Below are 20,071 nucleotides of genomic sequence, written 5' to 3'. Positions count from 1 at the left end.
GAAGGATGGGTGGAAGAGGGGGGAAAGAAAAACAATATTGATGAAGATTCACTCCAAAAAAACACAAAGAAAAGGTCAATGACCAGTGAGTAAGTGCAGCATGAAAGAACAGACAACCAACAGATACATTGAGTGAGGCATGGCATGCGTTATACCACAAGAACATTTGGAAAAGACTAAATGAACATCCAGAGCTCCGTTTTGCAAAACCCAACCCGATTCTGAGCCAATGGGTGTGTGAAGCAAGGTGAGACTTTACCAGAGCAGTGTGCCTCGGCTCAGTGTTCTTTCTATTCCATATCGTAGGCATTCGTCCTGAGATTGCTAATAAAAGCTAATTGATATTAATTATTAATATAAATGATCCCCTCAAAGATACTAGTAATAAGTGTCTAAATGCTCAATTAAAAAGTGTAGTCATTGCATTCAGCTTTGACAGATAGAACGTTGCACTGTTGGTCTGCTCACTGACTGCCTTCTCGGGTTGCATGAGAAATAGGGAACAAAATGCTCAGGGGAACATATTCCAGATTTGGCATAATAGAGTTTTCCAATAGAAAGGTTAGGTTTCACAAAGCTCTCCCAGTAGGCATGTACTCTGCTCCATTGACGATTTAAAAACATCTCCAGAGGGCTCTCCAGCACATCTGCTTTAATACTATTTTAAATTCAGTGTTAAGGATTCAGCTGGGCCTTAATGGGAGAGGCATGGATGCTAGGATGCAGATGTGGAGGCAGAGAGCAGCAGGAGCACAAAAGAAGAGCATTTGGTTCTGTGCTTGCAGAGCATTTGTGACCTGCAGGCTTCTGTGTGGAAATTATGTTAAAATTGAAAATCTGGCAGCACTTTGATTGTTAGTCACAGTGATCATTTCCCTCAACCTATTACTGATGAATCTTTCACATTCAAAGACAAAAAGCAGCCAAAATGCATCGTCTTTCATGAACTCCAGGGTTGCAACTCCCTTTTAGTCGAATCTCTTTTCTCAGTGGCACGATCCTTCTACCAAACCCATCAAAATACAACATCGGCACACACAATGTTTTTCAAATAGATGCCTGTAGACACCTTGTGATTGTTTTTTTGTTTTTTTTACTGCTTTTAACATTTTGTTCTCTGTCAGCCATCTAACGAAGACAAAGATTGCCGTTTTTATTATTATAGTGTGTGGTTTAATACAGTCATACTGGATTAGTCAATATAATTAGCTTTTTGCCACTAGGATTCTTAATGAATGAACATGGCATAACCAGACAATTAAATAGCACCTAAATTACCAGTTGTTTCAGTTATTAAAATGGATGATTAATTAAATGACAGCTTTCAAACCAATGACATCATTTACTGACTGATGAAAGCCAAATTATTCTGATGCAAGTCTTTTAAACTTGACCCCAAGTCAACCTTAAAAACTTAACATTCTGGCTTGGTTACATGCACAAATACCTGCCTATATTTGTCACACAGTTGACAGTGCATGTCAGTGCAGAGATTCTACATTAAAGAGCAACTCTGCTGAGTTTGAAGCCGAATTCCATCGCATTTTTTGGGGCGCCGACGTGAGAAAATATGACAAAAAGGCTCATGACAGTCTATGTCTCCAGAGCTCAGCCACAGAAGAAATCTAACTTAAGCTACAGCCTGCATATCTGGATTTTAATGGGCTCACCCTCAAGAGGGCCAAGCTGTTTCCAAATCTGACAACCAACAAATCTCTCTGCCAATTTGTTAGCTTGCTAGTGATGGAAGCTAACACGTACAGGCTGATAATGAAATAACACAGAATATGGACAAAAACAACTTCTATGCTAGAACTTGGGTTAAGATATTCGGGGATATCCGACAACTGAACGTTGCTGGCTGTGCAGATCAGTAGTGTCAGTAGAGTCAAAGCCTGTGGTTGGATCTCACAATGCAGCATTCATTATGAAAACAAGAAAAATGCTCTTTCCGAAACCATTCCGGGAGGTATCTGAAAAATTGTATGCTTTTTTAAATAATTGCCAATAACATTCAAACTGCATTTACAGGAAAGACAAAAAGCTCTTTTAGAGCAGACTTCTGAGAAATAACTGAGTAGACCGATCTGGGTGTGGCTTTGGCTAAAACACAAAATGCTGCATCAGGCATATAGTGGACAGTGCACGTCTCAATACACTATAATAGTCAAACTATCTAAGTGAGTGTTGTCTTTTGGCAGAAATAAACATAGCCAGTCTTTGGCTTGTGACGTAATTCAGTTTCTGTGGTACCTGTGTTAGTGAGGAGCTTGGTGGCCTCCAAGACCTTCTCTGTGTAGATCCCAGGTTCATAATTGTCCATTTCAGAAGTGACCACGTGGACGACTCTGGCGGCGCGGCCTCGAATTGCTCCAGCAGTGCGATCCAAACCATCCACATCTTTCTCTTGCAGAGCGATGACACACTTATTCACATCCTCCAGGATGTGGTTCTCTGGGGACATCAAACATCGTAGCAGTCAGTAGTGTACACTCTGTATTACTCAAACATTTGAATCCAGACATGCAATCAGACTGCTGCAAAGTGGTTAGCGAGAAATTTAAAAGTGTGTTTTGATTAGTTTTCACTAATATATGTTATATGTTTTAATCGAAGATGGAACATGTTTATAATAGTAATAATGAAAAAAAGCCTTTAGTCAGGAAATCGTCAGCCTTTGTTCTGTGTTTGCATAGTCCTCAAATTAAGAGGGCCACTGGGAGGCTCAAGTATAGCATTGGGAGGGCTGAAGACAAATGATCAGACTGCTTATGGATGGGGAGCCTGAAAAATGCAAATGTCCACTGTGTAAATTACAGTCTGTCCTTGGCTGGAGGTGAGAGAAGTCACTCTGCTTAATGCGTAACGAGAACGCTTTGAGGGTATGCCCGACAAACCACTTGTGCGCTTTAACACACGTGACAGGATGTCAATTTCAAACATAGTGCTGCTGATGCTTTAGTGCTTTCCTCTGTGGAGCCCAATCAACCTCTGTATGTATGGCCCTCATCAGAAAGGACTAATACCACAGATAAGTGCTTCGGGCAAATCCATCTTATTACCGACCAAAAGCCAAACCAATCCACGGTTCATGGTCAGGTTTCACAATTAAAATACTTTTTCCCTTTTTAAACTCCTAAAACATCAATGATCATTCCAACAGTATGAAGCATTTATCGTGCCTTCACATGTCCGTGACATTCAATGAAGTACAACTCACCAGACACGCAAAGGAAGTCATCAATGGATGTTATGTCATCAACGGCATCGGTGAGGACACGGACCTGCTTCTCCCACTGCTCCTTGAACAAATCCATATTGTCCTGGGCCACCTTACTGTTGGGCTTGGCAGCAAGGGCTAACGCTGCATTAATCACCTGTAATCACCCAATTACAGCCATTAAAGCTCCATTACAGCACAGCCCTCAGCCACAACATTAGCATAGGTTGATTGCGCAAAGCCCACCACCACCACCACCACCACCCACCTCACTGTTGGGACAGCAGCATGAAGCCAATTCATTCCAGGGAATGATTATAGACGGCAAGTGTTTTGAAGGATTGAATGAAATACAACTAAGAGCCGCTTGTTTTGGGGGAAGAAACGTCTGTGAATTTCAAAGCTCAGGATGAATGGGAGTCATTAGATGAGATTAAAAGCAGCAGTGGCAGCATAGTGGAGAGAGCTGGTGAGACTCCGGGGAACAGATGAGACAGACGGTTAAAAATGGTATGGGGATGAAAAGGTGGGCTCAATGGTGGACACATGGATGACAAGCTATTGTTGCATCTACTCTAAATTAAAACCACATATTTAAACCTTTTTTTTGCAGTTTAAATATGAAAAGAATATGTTTCCAAACCATTAAGAAAGAAGGAAGTTTTGGAAATTGGGGCATGGGCGGGTGCACAATTACAGATCCAGAGGTGTTGGAGCCGTGTCCAGAGTGAGAGAGGTGAGGAAAACAGTTATTGTATTTTGGCTGTGCCATCACACAGTTATATTTTCATCTCACAGTTTAACAAAGTGTGTCGCTCAATGTAAACAGACTGCTTTTATTTGTATTGTGCACAATTTCCTGTAATTGAATTCATATGAATGTAAATAGAAAGAGATATTCCCAGTAGTTTATTCCTCTTCTGTGTGAGAGCAATTTTTAACCTCACCAACAGAGACTACATTTGGCATGGTTGTATGTTCCAACCAACAACAACAAATAGGTGGGAAACCTGAAGGGGATCATGCCCTTGTCGCTAGTAGCTAGCGACAAGGATGATGATGATGATGCTACTACCACTAGCTATGCCACGTTCGTGAGGCATGTGTGTGACTATTTTCCACATTCTATTATTGTTAAAACGAATACATTGTTGGAAGACAACACCCACACATACAGTTCTGTGTCCAACTCACTCCACAAAACCTTTCTAGCACAAATGCAGAACACTGAAAGAAGTTAGACTCCAGTGTATTCGTACTACCCTGAGTCCTACGCTTGAGTAGAAAGCTGGATCTTATTACTTGTGGAAGAATATTGTCCTAATATGCTCATAAAATACTTAACTGCATGTTACAGTTTAATGTCTTCTTAAGTCTTGATATCAAAATCATGAGTTGGAAAAACATAATCAGTGCTGCAATTTCAATTATAGTTTTTAATTAGTGTAACTCCTTGTGCTTGTATTGAAGGGCAATGTGGAAGCCTTTCAAAGAGGTGCAAAATTAATGAGGTGTGGTGGAATTTGGGGGGCAAACAAGCCACGTACCTGGGGGCAAAGAGTTTCCAGTTGAGATGCTGCCATGCGGACCAGCTTCACTCCCTCTTCATTGTTGGAGATGGAGCATGCTAGGTTGGCCACCTAAACAAACACACACACACACACACACACACACACACACAAACACATATATCTCCTTGTTAGCCAAAAACAAGTACTCTGACAGAGTCTTATTTAGAGAGAAACAAAGAAAGCATATTTCATCTTAGAGAAGAATCCCAAACTCAGGCTACCATAATGAATTTAGCTATCAGAAATGGAGCAGCTCTGCAGTACAACCGATCCCTGTGGAATACAAACCCAAAGCTGAGGATTAATTTATAAAGCTGCAAAATGACACAATATGATAGCACATAGAAGGGGGGGAGGGTGTAAAAAACAAGTTTTGTATTTGTTTCCCAAAATGTAGTCAAATGTAAATGGAAGTTGCATCTTGAGACTCAGAGACATGGTTATGTTGTGACCTAATCACAAGGCTGCCAGATTGCCATTACGCTCCTGGATCTGAGAGGGAAATATTCCTGACACTTTTAAAAAGGAGGGAGACGTGGAGTGCTGAGCTCGGCAAGTCTTCCTTCCGGCTGCACACATTTATGGTTTGAGAGTACTTTTTCTTGTATTGACCAACAAATCTTGCTCCTGCACAAACATTTCTAAATATTCTAGCATCTTCCGGATTAACAATATGCAGCTAGCCATATTCACAAAATTTAGGTCAGAGACTTTGAATATTCCCATTTGTTGGTAGGGATATGCTGGCAACAATGAGGAAACAGAATGCCTGGGATGTGAGGAACAACGCCAAACTGGGATTATCCAATGGACAGAAAATGTGTTGAAACATAATCGACTACAAAGGCAAAAATAAACTCTTGATTGCACTACAGCAAGAACAAGGGCTGAAAGTTTTATTTTTATTTTGATAGTTTCAGCAATGAATGCGTCAGATTTTATGCCACAATTACATTCCTGAGATCTGGGTCACGCAAACAGCAACAGTGGATGTGGTTGTAAACAAAACCGCAATTTTACCATAATATTATAAAGCTGAGTGCAACAGAACTGTCAGTTATGATATACTGCATTTACACATTACATGCATTCACACGAATGCTGAAAGTTGCCTTTGATCAAATGAATGTTTACAGCTTGGGTATTAATGTAAATAGGTTCATCTTGAACCTGTGTGATCTTTGACTGCTCATGTTTGTCCTAATGAACTCTATTGGGGTCTGGCATCTCCAGATAGAAAGAGATCAAATTATATTATTATAGGATACAAATGTGGGGCAAAGCTCGGAAAATAATAAGGAGGGCAAAGAAAAGCACTGGTGGTGGAATGCATAACTAGGTGCGAGAGTGGCCATGTGAATGAACGTGAAGAACCTTCGCCGCCTCCTCCTCCGTCTCTTCAGTTCTAGATGCCCCCCCCACCTCACGATTTCCTAAGCAATTTTGCTAATGAGAAGCACTTATTCCACTGCGCGGGTGAAGCACTGAAACATTGATATAAACATCCTACATCACTATGCAAACACATGCAGGGACCACAGGGAGAGGACCCAGTACCCCGAGAGGAAGGTCGAGAGAGCAGTTATATAAAGACAAACTGGCACTTTATGGGGAGACCTGCGTTCTTCACTTTCATGATCTTTCACATCAGCCTTTTCTCACTCTCACCACGATACTACTGGGAAAGCAGCCATTTCAGCATAAAGAGACTGTGGAGGAAGCCAAACAAGAAAATTCTACCCTAAAGTTAGAGCAATGCATTCCCACTTCCACCATCCTGGAACCATACCATGTTTAAGTGTCAGAGTTTACAAAGCCACTGCAAACAATTATCCAAATGCACCGGTTTGAATTCTTACTTTCTTTCCAGACAAAAAACAAAACAATAACAGCTCTATTAGGCTACACAGTTATACGAACCTATACTCCTGCAACAAAATACATTTCATTCAATGACAATGACTTGAAATGGGTAAGGACGAGTGATTCAATTATGCCGTCTAGGCAGATACACGAAGGAAGGACAATCCTATAAACTCCATCCCCATGGCTTTATCACAGTATGCCGTTTTTACGACCAGTCGGTGCACACTGCCTGTAGATATGCTACTGTATGTGTGCGAGTCTATGTTTAACGGCATGGATATTGAATATTATGTTTATGGATGTTAGACTTAAAAGGACGATATGACAAACACATTTACCACCACCGTCTCATTAATCCAGTGTTATACAATAAAAGCAGGTGCAATAAATCAGTGTGTCACGAGTATTATGATAGGTAACACGTATCCTTCTTAATGAAGCAACTTTGCAATGCTGAGAAAATGCAGACAGAACGCTCAAGGATGTATAGCCAAAGAGGGAGAGATACCCGATCGTAAATATTTCCTCTTGGCATGTCAGTAGAGGAGAGAGTACGGGAGGAGAGGACAATATGTTTTTGGAAGATGCAATGTCATCATTGTATTTTAAATAAAATCAGAGGTAAACCTCTGTAGCTGCATTTCCTTTTTAGTAGCTCTCTACATAAAAAGGTTGGAAACGTGATAAAAGTTAAGTCATGTTTCAAAACTGACAGGGATTCATCTTACCAGAATATGTTATGAATGCAGGAGCCACGACTTGAACATTGAGTTATCCATCAAATTAAATAAAGAAATGTAAACGCATCATATTATATTGCATTAAAAACAAGCTTTTGGCACAGTATCAAAAATGGCCAGTCTGGCAATTTCCATCGCTGATTACACATTTCCATTGGATCACTGGTCACACTTCAACGGAGGCATTTTTGCATCTTGGCTTGTCATGTTGCACATCTCTGACTTATGGTGTCTCTTCACTCCAAAGCTCATAATCAAAACAGAATGTGCACTCAGAAGAAACATCAACTTATCTAAATAATGCAACTAATCCCCTAATGTCACTACCGTCCCTTTGCCTGGTTGAGAGGCTCACAGAAGACATTACGTGTGTGAGCTTTTTTAAATAAATATATATTTTTTCTTTTTCTATGCTACATTCTTCCTCTGCCAACTGTGTGCTCAAATCTCCACATCGTCCTGACACCCAGGCAACAGTACTAAGCTCAGTCTATTTTCCTCCTGCTCTTAAGATGATGAATTGGAGGGGCTCGAAGATGTTGTGTAAAACACGTCACACAATCGTGCAAAAACATTACAAGATTTTTTTTGTAATGCATATAAAACAGAAGCAGACAAATTCCCTTCGTATAATAAAGATGCTTTCACATTTCTTTATTTAAATTGATAAATAACTCAATGTTCAAGTGTAAAGCCTCCTGCATTAGTAACAACTCTAAGCTGAATCCTTGTCAGTTTTTAAATATGACTTCGCTTTTATTAAGTTTCCACTGGCTAGCGGTTACAGCTGATAGCGAGTCAACGCAACCACAAGAGCTCCTTTAGCATGCAACAGTAAGCGGGTACCCCAAATACTGTGCAGCAGAATGCAAGATTAGCCGTGGACAGACACAGAGGTGCACACTCACACTCATGGGCACGCGCGCACACACGTGTACTGTCGCATGACCCTCCCGCCAAGGCTAACAAAGTGAATAGGTTACAAATGCAATGAGGAATATGTTTCAAAGCGCAAAGGTCTACAATGTCTTGTCAAATAATCTCAAATTAATTAATTAAGAGATGAAGTGAACTTTGTCACAACACATTACAGGCTGTTGTCTGATTGCTTACTCAACGTGTATTTAAGCAGGATTTGACACTAAGTAAATGAAACTCGTGAAGTGAAACCTCTAATTGATGCATTACAAAATGTATAAATACCAGATTTCATGATGTTCCGATAAACAAGGGTAGAGGCGCTGCTTAAAAAAGGGGCCTAAGAATAAATGTGGGTCAGTAATAATGTAGCTTTCAAACAAACGTGTGTGATCTAATGGACCATTTGCCTTAAGGCAGTTTCACATACACAGCTCATGATGTCATGCAAACAGATTTGTGCACTTGCTGTTACAGATTTTTCTGAGGAAGGAACATATTACATTTACTACACATTCATTCCTAAAGTGATAAAGGATCAAACATTGTCTTTCTCCTCGCTGCATTTGTGGGGAAATGTCAATCATTTCAGTGAGAGGCGAAGACCTACTTCAACGTATTTATTGCCAAGACGACAGCATTAACGTTGGCTTGCTCTACAGAAATGTTCTTTCCTAAAAATAAATGATACAATGCTCGACTGCATACTTTGGCAATTATATCAGCTTTTGCAAAAAAAAAAAGCTATCAGTTAATCTAAAACGATGAAATGCAACATTAGCTGCTCCTTAAAACATTGCAATTCTTAGCTGCAACAAAAGCATTATGACATGCATCTACTGCATATTCACATATAAACAATACAATATGGCCCATGTAATAAGAACCACTGTATTAGTTTATCAAGGAGGTGGTGAACTTAAAATGTACTATTGAAACCATGAAACAGGATTTGTACATCTCAAAAAGCACACATTTGTCAATTTGGTGATGACATAATCACAACATTTAAGCCACGCTGACGCACCTTCGCCTCAATTTACTGCCACGAGACTGACTCACAGCCTGGTAGCATGTGCTCATGTCTCTACATTGCTTTGGGATCACGGCACCGCTAAAATTCACTCAGCGTCTGAACATACTTTGAGATGCTGTCAAGTGAGACCAAACATCTGTTTCACTGTACTTTTTAAGATTCTGGCGGCTTCATGATATTTCACAGTATTTTCTTTTTGTATTATTTGCATGACTGGGCCTTTATTTAGGTTTATGGTGTCTTACCTTACAGTCAGGTGTAAATAGAATATTAAAAAAAATAATTATTTGAATGCCAAACGCATGTACTGTAGATTTTATTTACTTTAGGGTTTGCTTGGCCACACAAAATAAGATAAGATAATCCTTTATTAGTCCCTCAGTGGGGAAATTACAGGATTACAGCAGCACTGCTCACAAGTGAATAAAGAGTAAAGAATAATAAAATAAAATCAAGTAATATAAATAAATATAAAATTATATAATGGCTGAAGAAATCAGAATGCATGATACTGTTGCAGAATGTGAACAATTCTGATTGCATAAAGTGAAACATAGTTAACAAATAAATATGTAACCACCATTCCTAATTTGTGTGAAAAGTTACTTTTGCTGATTGACATTTTAGTAAGAATTCCACTAAAAACTATCAATATCATCCAATAGTATAACTATATGACTTGTTTTCTTTTCGTGCAGTCCATATTGAGGACAGTTTGCTTGTTCTATTTGACAGTTGATCAGCCGAATAACAGATTTAAGAACTTTATCTTTTAGGCTTAGATTGACGCCACACAACCCTTATCACATCCAACTGCGTTCAATAGAGGACAAAAAAAATGTAATTTTCAATTTAATGCCATTCATACTTAACATGAGTAATTTTAAAAATCAAAGCTGTGCTTCTTTGTGTGTCCCATCCAAGTGTTATAAGCAGATTAAAAACTATAGTGCCTCAGCATTAGGGGAGTCCACCAATGTCATGCTTAAATGCCACTTCTGACACTCAGGCCTTCAAGGTCTACTCCCCAGAGTGGTCCCCCTATCCCTCTGATGCTTCAGCGGTTTCCCCAGTGAAGGCTTATACTTGCCAACCCATCCAGCTACACTCATGGTCATCTGCCCACGGGAAGAAGTCACTTTCAAATGTCAGCATATCATGCTCTGACACGTTCAAGAAATTGAAGGAAATACCACTGCTGAGGATCGCTCAGGTTTCTGTCAGCTTGCTACGCATCAAAGTCCAACACTTTGCCGTCCCCCTTGTATCGGTGTTCTCGTTGCCATGTATACAACGCTGGGGAAGTACAAATCCCAGTCATTCCCGCAATTGTTTGACGAGAAGCAGAATGCATTGGGCTCCTTTTAAGATATTTATCTTTGTCAGCACACATGTGGCGTTGTCCAATAAGAAGCAGTACATCAATCTGTTGTAGGAAGGACAACATGTTCCCAGAGGTAGCACTTATCCTTGTGTTGTGGTTATTTCATTCCTTTGGTTCTGCTTAAAATGTTTATCTGTTGCTGTGACCACACAGCAATGTTTGGCTTGTCTGCTCACTATAGAGTTAGATTAGAATCAGTATTCCCTTCTATTTACTGTGTGCGTATTTTACACACTCATAGACTGTGAAAGACAAAGACAGCAACCAGTGAAAATAACTTCAATGTTTACATCTTTGTTTTCATTAGGGTAAAAAAGATCCCAGATTGCCGTTTTCTGAGGCGCAGTGATCCTTAAGTTGTATCACAAGGGAATCTCTAAGAACAAACCCACAGAGAGAGAACAGAGAAGCTGGATGATGTTTACTACAAGCTAAGCTAAAATGTCCATAACTGGTGGAATGGAAAAGAAAAATATGAATGTTCTGTATTTGGGTCACACTAGGTTTCGACTTGGAAGGCATTCAAAATCCTACATTACCTCGATCAGCTTGTTGGCGTGCTCGCGGAACACCTGTGCATATTCCTTGACTTCCTTCTCGTTGCCATTCTTGGCGGCTTCAATCAGGACCAGGAGAGGGACATTGGTCTCCAGGAAAGAGTCAGAGACATGGTCCATTACAGCTTTACGCAGCTGTGAGGTAAGAAATCCAAAAAAGAGGGAAAAGGCACTGTTTAAATATTATAGTCCCCTGTGCATACATTTTCACACACACACACACACACACACACACACACACAGCTGAATCTTTTGAAAAGATGAGCGAGTGTTTGTTTTCCACACTTGTTCACAGAGTGCTGGCTTTGACATGGCTAAATATGGTCGGGTAACTTGATCATCCGCATTCTGCTGCCACCATTTGTTGCCTGATGCTAAAACAATAGTAGAGTACGTCAACATGGCTACAAGCGGATTACAGGTTTTGTTTTTGTTGTTTTACAATACAGGCTCTGTGAGCAGGTTATGTGCCCGATGAAGACATGAAAAAAAAAAGAAAAAAAAAAAGAAAAAAAACCTGTCTGCGAAGGTCTCTGGTCTTCTTGGTCATCCTGTCGATGGCGGTGTTCAGAGCATCACTCCTGTCCTTCCTTCCAGCCTGAAACATGAACAATGAGAGGAATTAGTGACAAGCATTGCGCAGTGGCCACTACCAGATGTAAAAGAAAACATTTTTTCTAAGATCGCAAGGCCAATATGTTATGCTGCCAGGTGCATTTCATATGTAAAAAGTTCCAGTAAGAGCTCAAACGTGATCCACACATAGTGTCGCTAGTGTTTTGCAGATAACCATCCTGATCCATTTGTGATCCTTTTATTAATTGTAAACAGTTGCCGTAGACCAGCTGTCAAAAGCACCACATTGCCCTTTGTTTATACACTGGAATATTTTCCTGAATGATTGCATTGCGAGTGAACCATGGAGCACACAAACAAACAGCGGCCAACCGTTTACACACACACACACACACACACAAAAAGGCACAGCTGCTTTGGGTTAAAAAAACAGCTGATTTGCATCTATATCAGTGCTATAATTCATGGCCACCACACCCTTTTAATTGCTGCTGTGGCAAACTGCATTTACATTTTATTTTTATTCATGCAGGGATCAAAAGAGGCTTTCCGAATCCTGTTCAAGCCTTCCTGTCACCACAGCTCTCTCCATAAAAATTGTACAAAACACTGCACAATGTGTTACAGTAAACCAACAAAGTCAACCTGTGATGCAGCCTCCAGTTTCCTAATGAGATAGATACGAGCTGTGAGAGTCCTTTATTCTAATAACCGATTCCTATTCTCGGTTTGTCTTGGTGTTTTTCATAAATGTATTATCCACTTTTGCCAAAATCATGTTCTGTGTAAGAGCTATTTGTGTAGTTCAGAAATCACTCACACTTGGGATTTTGAGGGCTTAATAGGCCAACATCAGTAAGAATTGTTGAAAATAATAGGGGTGCCATTATTATGGCGTGTTAAACAGTTGTTGAGATTATTATTGGGAGTTAATCATATGCACACATATTTCAGCAAAAGTGTCCCACATTAAGTGTATGGAGCCTCCATGTAAAACAGTTATGCATGTCCCTGCATGAGTAGTTGGCCGCTATTGGAGCTCAGCTCCACTGATAAAGATGGTTTGCAAAACATCCTAACCGCCAGATTAATCGGCCAAAGCGATTAATTGGTCAGCCTCTAGTAACACTAATCTAGTGGAAACACGATTGCTCTATTCTTTCTTTGTTCATAAATAAAAAGCAGCTGTAAAAAGGTTAATCACCATGAGCACAAATAATGTAACACTGAAAATGAAAATACAATATTTAATCGCTTCCCCACAGGAGCATCTTTTTTCATAGTCAATGAGAAGTGAGTGTTGATTAAAAGGTTACAATCCACTACACATGGCAACACCGTTGGCAGTAGTCACACAGTTTAACATTATGCAGCAGTCAAAGCCCGAACTACTGGCACCCACTGAGAGCAGAGAGATATTCAGTCACATTCTGCAAACTGCTCAAGCGGAACAGGGAAAAATCAAAAACTTTCAGGAAAGATGGAGAGATGAAGAGCGAGAAATAAATGAAAGAGTGGATGAGCGACAGATAGATGGGCAGACACTGGAGAAAAATACAATTAGAGCAAAATTAGATGAACAGCAAAGGGCAAGAGAGAAAATGCAAAGACCCAGTAGGACTCTGGGCTGTTCGCCCCCCTTATAATGCTCAAATCAACTGCACCGTAACACCATAGATGGTGGTGGCATTGACCTGCCCCATCCCCCACTGCCCTTCGCCCATCGGGGGGTTGTGTACATAGTTAGGGGCCGGGAGCTCCGACGGCACTAATCCCGTGATTTTGTGCTGGTTGGATGCAGTGCTATGGAGGGGCTTTAGTCGGCTCTGCCCCTACTCTCTCAATCCTATTTTATTCACGCCTAGCCTATATTTCATTTCCACGCCAGAGGGTTCTAAAGCACTTCTCCAGGTGCTTATTATGGAGGCACTTTCTCTGCGGCATCTTTTATGATACTCAAGTGAGTCTCTATCCATCTCCTTTAGGACAGATTTAGGAACATCCCTTTTCTACAAAACCACTGGTCCACTGGATTATGGAAAAATTCAATGGAAACAAAGTCTGCTCCAAGTGGCACACGGTCACAGAGTTTCATAATGTTGTTCTGTGATAATTCAAACACGTTTACTTTACTTAAAAATAAATAAAAAAGATGCTTGTTAAAGATCTTGAATTACAAACGGGAAGCCAGTACACATCGAATGGAGGGAATATTCCTCATACCCCTTGAGGTCCCCCCCCATGTTTTCCTCGCTCACATTCTGTGAGTCCCAGCGGGAGATGAAGTCTACCACAGTAAATGTGAAGACTGACAGCAGCATGCTGGCCAAGTTACCTGGAAAGTCACAGTAAGATGCTTGTTTTGTCTTAAGAATTATGAAATTAAATTATTTAGGATGTAGAAATGTAGAAACATAATTTCCAAGTAATCCAAACCAATATGGATTTGAAAGATAGAACACATAGTCGTTCTTTATCATCTACTACCAAAGAGGACAGTGGTAATGTTTTTTTTTTCTTCCATTAAGTACAATATATTGCCTGTAATGTGCATTAATAGTTAAAATCCATATAAAATACATTAAGCTGATCAAAGTAATATACAAGTATAAAACATGGAGGGGTAGCGGGCTCAAGCAATCTGGGGTCATGTTTAAGTAAAAGATGCTTGAAAGAAAAAGGTGTTAAAGTGCCCAAGGAGAAGATATCAGTATCAGTGCTTCATATTGTCTTGTGTGTCTTGTCTTTGGCTGCATCAGATCTAGTTCATTGAAATTACCCTCACACCGATCTCCACCCACAATAAATAATTAACGAAAAGTCAGCAATTTCATGCACTGAAGTACAGATATCTCATTCCGTTTCGCACTCTAGCTGGTTCTGAAATACGTCCTTTGAACACTACCACAAATACAATTAATTTGCCAAATGTAGAAAAACAAACATTTGAACAGCATTTTAGTTTCTTAACATCATAAAGCAAGTATCCGGTCTTGTCCATTACATGTTAAAAGCTTAATTTAGCTTCAGAGCAGCTGGCCATACATCACACGTTAGCACTGTGCTCAGGATATGTAAATTATGAATATGTGCCAGACATCCTATGTTAGCATTGCTATAGCATACTGGCTCCTGTACAGAGATAAGGGAATGCAGCACATCTTTGCTCACCCATGCACATGTTTATGACGTTTGGAGCTACATGGTAAAAACTATATTGAGTGTGTGAGTTTTATATGTTTTGTGTACGTCTCCGGCAAGCATTCATACATAGCACATCTAGAGCAGCAGCAAGGCGAGAGATTTACAGCTGTGTTTAATTCCAATAGCAAGCTGCCGCAACACGTTCAAGATATCAATATTCTGATGGTGACGAGCCAGTGGGAGGGAAGTGGGGATGCAAGAGGGAGGTGGAGGAAGACTGAGGTGCACAGGCAGTGCGTATGAGGCAGAGCGCAAGTGACTGAGCAAGAGAGTGAGAGGGTGTTTGCGCGTGTGGGAGAGAGAAAGAGAGAGAGAAACAGTAGTGATGATCGACGCCAGGCTGCCACCACTCTGTAGCAGTGAGTGGCTGCAACAAAAAGCACAGAATAACATCCCTGACTCCCTGCTCTGCTTTTTTCTCTCCCTGCGTCTCAGCTAGCAGACGAGGGCTCCGCTCACAGCTCTGCAGAGGCTATGCCGAGATTGAGCCGGCGTCGGAAGCAGGATCGCTGGCTGCCATCAACAAGTTAGGGTTGGGAGACCACGGCCATGAAAGGGGAACGCTTGATCTTCAATTAACCATCTGAGCTGACATCATTGCGGTGGAAGGGAAACAAAAGGGTAAAAAAAAGAAAAAGAAAAAAGAGAGGGGGGGGGGGGTTCTGTTCACCGGAGTCGCTCTGGATGCAACTGATCAACTTAAAAAAAAATAATTATATAAATATTTATTTCAAGGATTCGGAGGATGAAGGAAAAGATTCAACCCTTTCTTTGAGCTTGGATTTTAAAAAGGACTCTGAACAAAATCACAGGAATAAACATCATCTCGGGACATGGAATTTCATATTTTGTTTCAATTGGGTGGGCTCAGAATTGCTTTATTTCCAAAGAGGGTGATTCCTTTTGTGCTTACTCAAAAGGGTTTTTTCCCTTTGGATTTTTCTTCCATCTGGTTGCTCCAAGAGTCTGCGGAAAAGGACAGTTGAATGCAGCCTCCGATGTGCACAAAAGAATGGGTAAGTTAGTCCCTTTATATGGTAGATCTGGACATGAATAGGGAATACAAGTAAGAGGGAGGACTAAAAGCTCTTCAGCCGAGTCTATTTACTGCAATTGCCCTTCATGTTTAATTTTTCACCGAAACACTACTTGGGAATATATATACACACATTTGAAATACCATTTGTATTGTAGATCTCTTAAGTGATGAAGATGACTCAAGAAAAAAAACAACTAAGAATTCAAAAGGAAATCTGCATATTTGAGCTGCTAAAAGGGGGTGGGGGGTAGTATGCAATAAATGATGAATGACAGAAATCAGCAGAAAAATATGTACTGAAGACAAATGACCGAGCACAATTTGTGAACTAAATATATATATATATCAAGGATGTCGAAAACAAAGTCCAGCTCATGTGTGTAATTGATCATTAAATGCCAAATTATATGACATCCCCATCCTAGCGAAGCTCAAGGAAATCCTTTTTACGTACATTGTGGAAGTTGTCAATGTAAAATATCTAAACTGCAGTGTGTATGGGAAAGAACGAGCGCACACTGGAAAAGCACAATCGTCACCATGAATTAGTAATAAGTGCTCTGCAGAGATAAGCTTTCCCGCCCCACAGTTCATTTTGTTATCTTTGAACCCACCCAGGTTTCCATTCAAGGTGGCCATTGGTGGGACCTGCACCAGCGGCTCTGTGTCTGAGTGTGATCAGCATGCTCCTAGTGTGCCTGCTGCCTCCTGCATCGTGCACAACCTGCCCTCAAAAATGCCGCTGTGAGGACCTGCAGTTCTACTGCGACACCCAGGGGCTTCAGGCGCCCCCAGATGGTGTGGACAAGGGGGCCCTGGGGTTGTCACTACGCCACAATAGCATCACTGAGCTCAGTCCTGATCAGTTCTATGGCTTCAGCCAGCTCACCTGGCTACATCTAGACCACAACCAGATTACAACAGTACAAGAGGATGCCTTTCAAGGGCTCTACAAGCTGAAGGACCTCAATCTGAGCTCCAATCGTATCACCAAGTTGCCCAACACAACCTTCATCCACCTCATCAACCTCCAGATACTAGACCTGTCCTTCAATCAGATGACTGCATTGGAACCAGAACTGTTTCATGGACTGAGAAAGCTTCAGATACTCCACCTCCGCTCCAATTTACTTCGCACCACACCTGTTCGTGCATTCTGGGACTGCCGCAGCCTGGAATATTTGGGTCTAAGCAGCAACCGTCTACGCAGCCTGGCCCGGAATGGATTTGCTGGGCTCATTAAGCTTAAAGAGCTCCACTTGGAGCACAATCAGCTGACCAAGATCAACTTGGCCCATTTCCCTCGTCTTGTCGTCCTCCAGTTTCTCTATCTGCAGTGGAATAAAATCAGCAACTTAACATGCGGCATGGAGTGGACCTGGACCACTTTAGAGAAGCTGGACCTCACAGGGAATGAAATTCGTGTCCTGACATCTGATGTGTTTCAAACGCTGCCAAATTTAAAGATGTTGCTGCTGGATAACAACAAACTAAGCAGTCTGGACCCCCAAGTCATGGATATGTGGCAGTCGCTGGGTACCATTGGGCTGTCCAGCAACTATTGGGAATGTACCAAAAGGATTTGCTCTCTGGCCACTTGGCTAAGCACCTTTAAGGGAAGGTGGGAACATTCCATTCTCTGCCACAGTCCTGAATATGCCCAAGGTGAGGAGATACTTGATGCCGTTTATGGATTCCAGCTTTGCCAGAATTTTTCAGCGCCGGTTGTTCAGACCATTAGCACAACCACAGACGCTACAATTGCTGCAGAGATCACAAGCTCCTTGTTTGGAATTATGCAGCCAACCCCCACGCAGGACTATGCAGAAGATTTTGGGAGCTTTACCACGGTCACTACCACGACTACCACAACACGACGCACTGCTCAAGCAACCACCGCTACATTGGAAGAGGCAGCTGTAACAGAGGACTCCTCTGCAATGGACAACACTGTAATGACTCATAGGGTTATCATCGGAACTATGGCCCTTCTATTTTCATTCTTTTTCATAATTTTTGTTGTGTATATCTCACGGAAGTGCTGCCCTCCCACCCTGCGCCGTATACGCCACTGTACGGCTATTCAGAACCGCAGACAGATGAGGACCCAGCAGCGGCAGCCTATGGCAGATCTAGCTACACAGGTACCCTATAATGAGTACGAGCCCAGCCATGAAGAAGGGGCACTCGTGATCATAAACGGCTATGGGCAGTGCAAGTGTCAGCAACTGCCTTACAAAGAGTGTGAAGTATGAACTCTTATTTATTCCTAGAGCATATGGTTTGCCATTTGACCATTTCAGATGATACAGGGTTTGCTTTTTTTTTTTTCCAGTTTATGTAAAAAGCATAATTTCTACAAGTGAGATTTGACAATATGTGAGAAATGTTGGATGCTACAATGACAGAGGTTGGACCTGACAGTTTAGGGATGATGTAGAGATAGTCACAAATTTATTTTTCTATGAATGCAAGGTTGTTCATATCAGGCAGGGGCAATCATTTTAAACAAGAACATTGTAAACTGTGAGATTTGTATCCACATTGTCTCTATTCTGCAGCACAGAGAAAATACTTAGCCAAATGGCCCTCTGCTAACGGAATACATTAAGTGGAGAGATGTGATTTATGTCTCATTTCTTTTAAAAAGTAAGTATTTGAAATCATGTTTCTAACTGCACCATAGGCACTGTAAACCAATCACGGGGTCAAATGAATTGGACCAATTATCTGAATGTTTTTGTTTTGCAGTTTCATTACATTAACAGAACTATTATACATTAAAGACCACCAAGACCAAAATCTAATTCTGAATTGTAACCATAAAGTAAATATCATTGTGGTGTAACACAAATGAATCCTCTCAAGGAAAGAAGAGCCCTAAAAATTATATTCAGTCTACACATTTTAATACATTTACCAATTCAGACATGAGTCAATTAGGCAAGTCAATAATCTGCTATCAGATCAAAGGCTTGTCAGTGTTTCCTGTTTACGATTAATTTGGGTGGCCCACCCCCAAAAATGAACAGCCAAAAAGGGATTATTTTGCTTACATTTTGATTTATTCCAAAATTCATGTGTGTAAATGCAACTACAAAAGTGTACCGATTGAAAAGTCTGCCGGAATAGTGAATTTATGTTCAATTATATATATATATATATATATATATATATATATATATATATATATATATATATATATATATATATATATATATATATATATATATATATATATATGAAAAATTACGTCTTTAATCAGACATTCGCTCGTAAATGAACTTATGTTTTGCAGGTTGTTGGATCTCCCGCCCACAAGGGCCAACCATCAGAAATAAATTCTCAACCTGTGGGACACAAAGCTTTTTTCATCTGTGGTCAATCTCCAATATACTACACACCACTTAGCAAAATACACAGATGTCTTCCTCATCTTGGACATTAAGCACCTAATGATTCAACCTTTAAATGTACAATGGCCTGTACATGGATTATTTATCCATGGTTTGGTTTGGTATTATACTAGGATCAATATACAGACATGCTAGTGCGAGGTGTGAGGGAATCAAGAGAAAGGGTAATGGCCAGAGCAAATGACAGATAGAAGAGCATTTTATTCTGAAAAAAGGCTCTTTACTACTTACACACTAATCAGGACTGGCAGGCTCAAGATTGAACCAATTAAGGCAAGGCAAAAATAATCTAATATTCTGTCACCCACACCAGTGATCCAGCAACATTAGGCTTGTTCTTTCACTCAAAAATAGTTCTACTAGAATTCTCCTCCGTACTACATAAAAATATCAATGAACCTTTTACTTTAAGACATTCTTCTTGTTAGGGATACTGGGTTGTCATTTACTGTATTAAAAATGGGATTATGTTGAATAATGCATATTATAACAGTTCCTTGGTTAGCAGTCACAAGTGTCAAGTTAAATTGCAGTCAATAGCCTG

At 40.6% G+C, this 20,071-nt stretch overlaps 2 protein-coding genes across 2 annotated transcripts in view; one reads left to right on the top strand and one right to left on the bottom strand.

The window, feature by feature from the left end:
• ctnna1 (catenin (cadherin-associated protein), alpha 1) overlaps window positions 1–20,071 on the bottom strand; it is a 72,695-nt gene that overhangs the window by 24,847 nt on the left and 27,777 nt on the right. The window contains exons 8-12 of the mRNA XM_079228900.1: window positions 11,810–11,890; window positions 11,275–11,427; window positions 4,768–4,860; window positions 3,221–3,377; window positions 2,254–2,454 (exon numbers count right to left, since the gene is read on the bottom strand). Coding sequence (XP_079085026.1) covers window positions 2,254–2,454; window positions 3,221–3,377; window positions 4,768–4,860; window positions 11,275–11,427; window positions 11,810–11,890 — 685 coding nt within the window. The remainder of the gene's footprint in view (window positions 1–2,253; window positions 2,455–3,220; window positions 3,378–4,767; window positions 4,861–11,274; window positions 11,428–11,809; window positions 11,891–20,071) is intronic.
• On the top strand, window positions 15,398–18,366 carry lrrtm2 (leucine rich repeat transmembrane neuronal 2; the record flags this gene model as incomplete). Its single annotated transcript, XM_079228523.1, has 3 exons — window positions 15,398–15,431; window positions 15,993–16,088; window positions 16,730–18,366. 3 exons carry the CDS (start codon window positions 15,398–15,400, stop codon window positions 18,364–18,366), a joined length of 1,767 nt encoding a protein of 588 aa, XP_079084649.1.

The sequence above is a fragment of the Taurulus bubalis genome (assembly GCF_910589615.1).
Source record: "Taurulus bubalis genome assembly, chromosome: 13".
Lineage (NCBI taxonomy): Eukaryota > Metazoa > Chordata > Actinopteri > Perciformes > Cottidae > Taurulus > Taurulus bubalis.
This window is presented reverse-complemented; position numbering and strand designations above follow the sequence as displayed.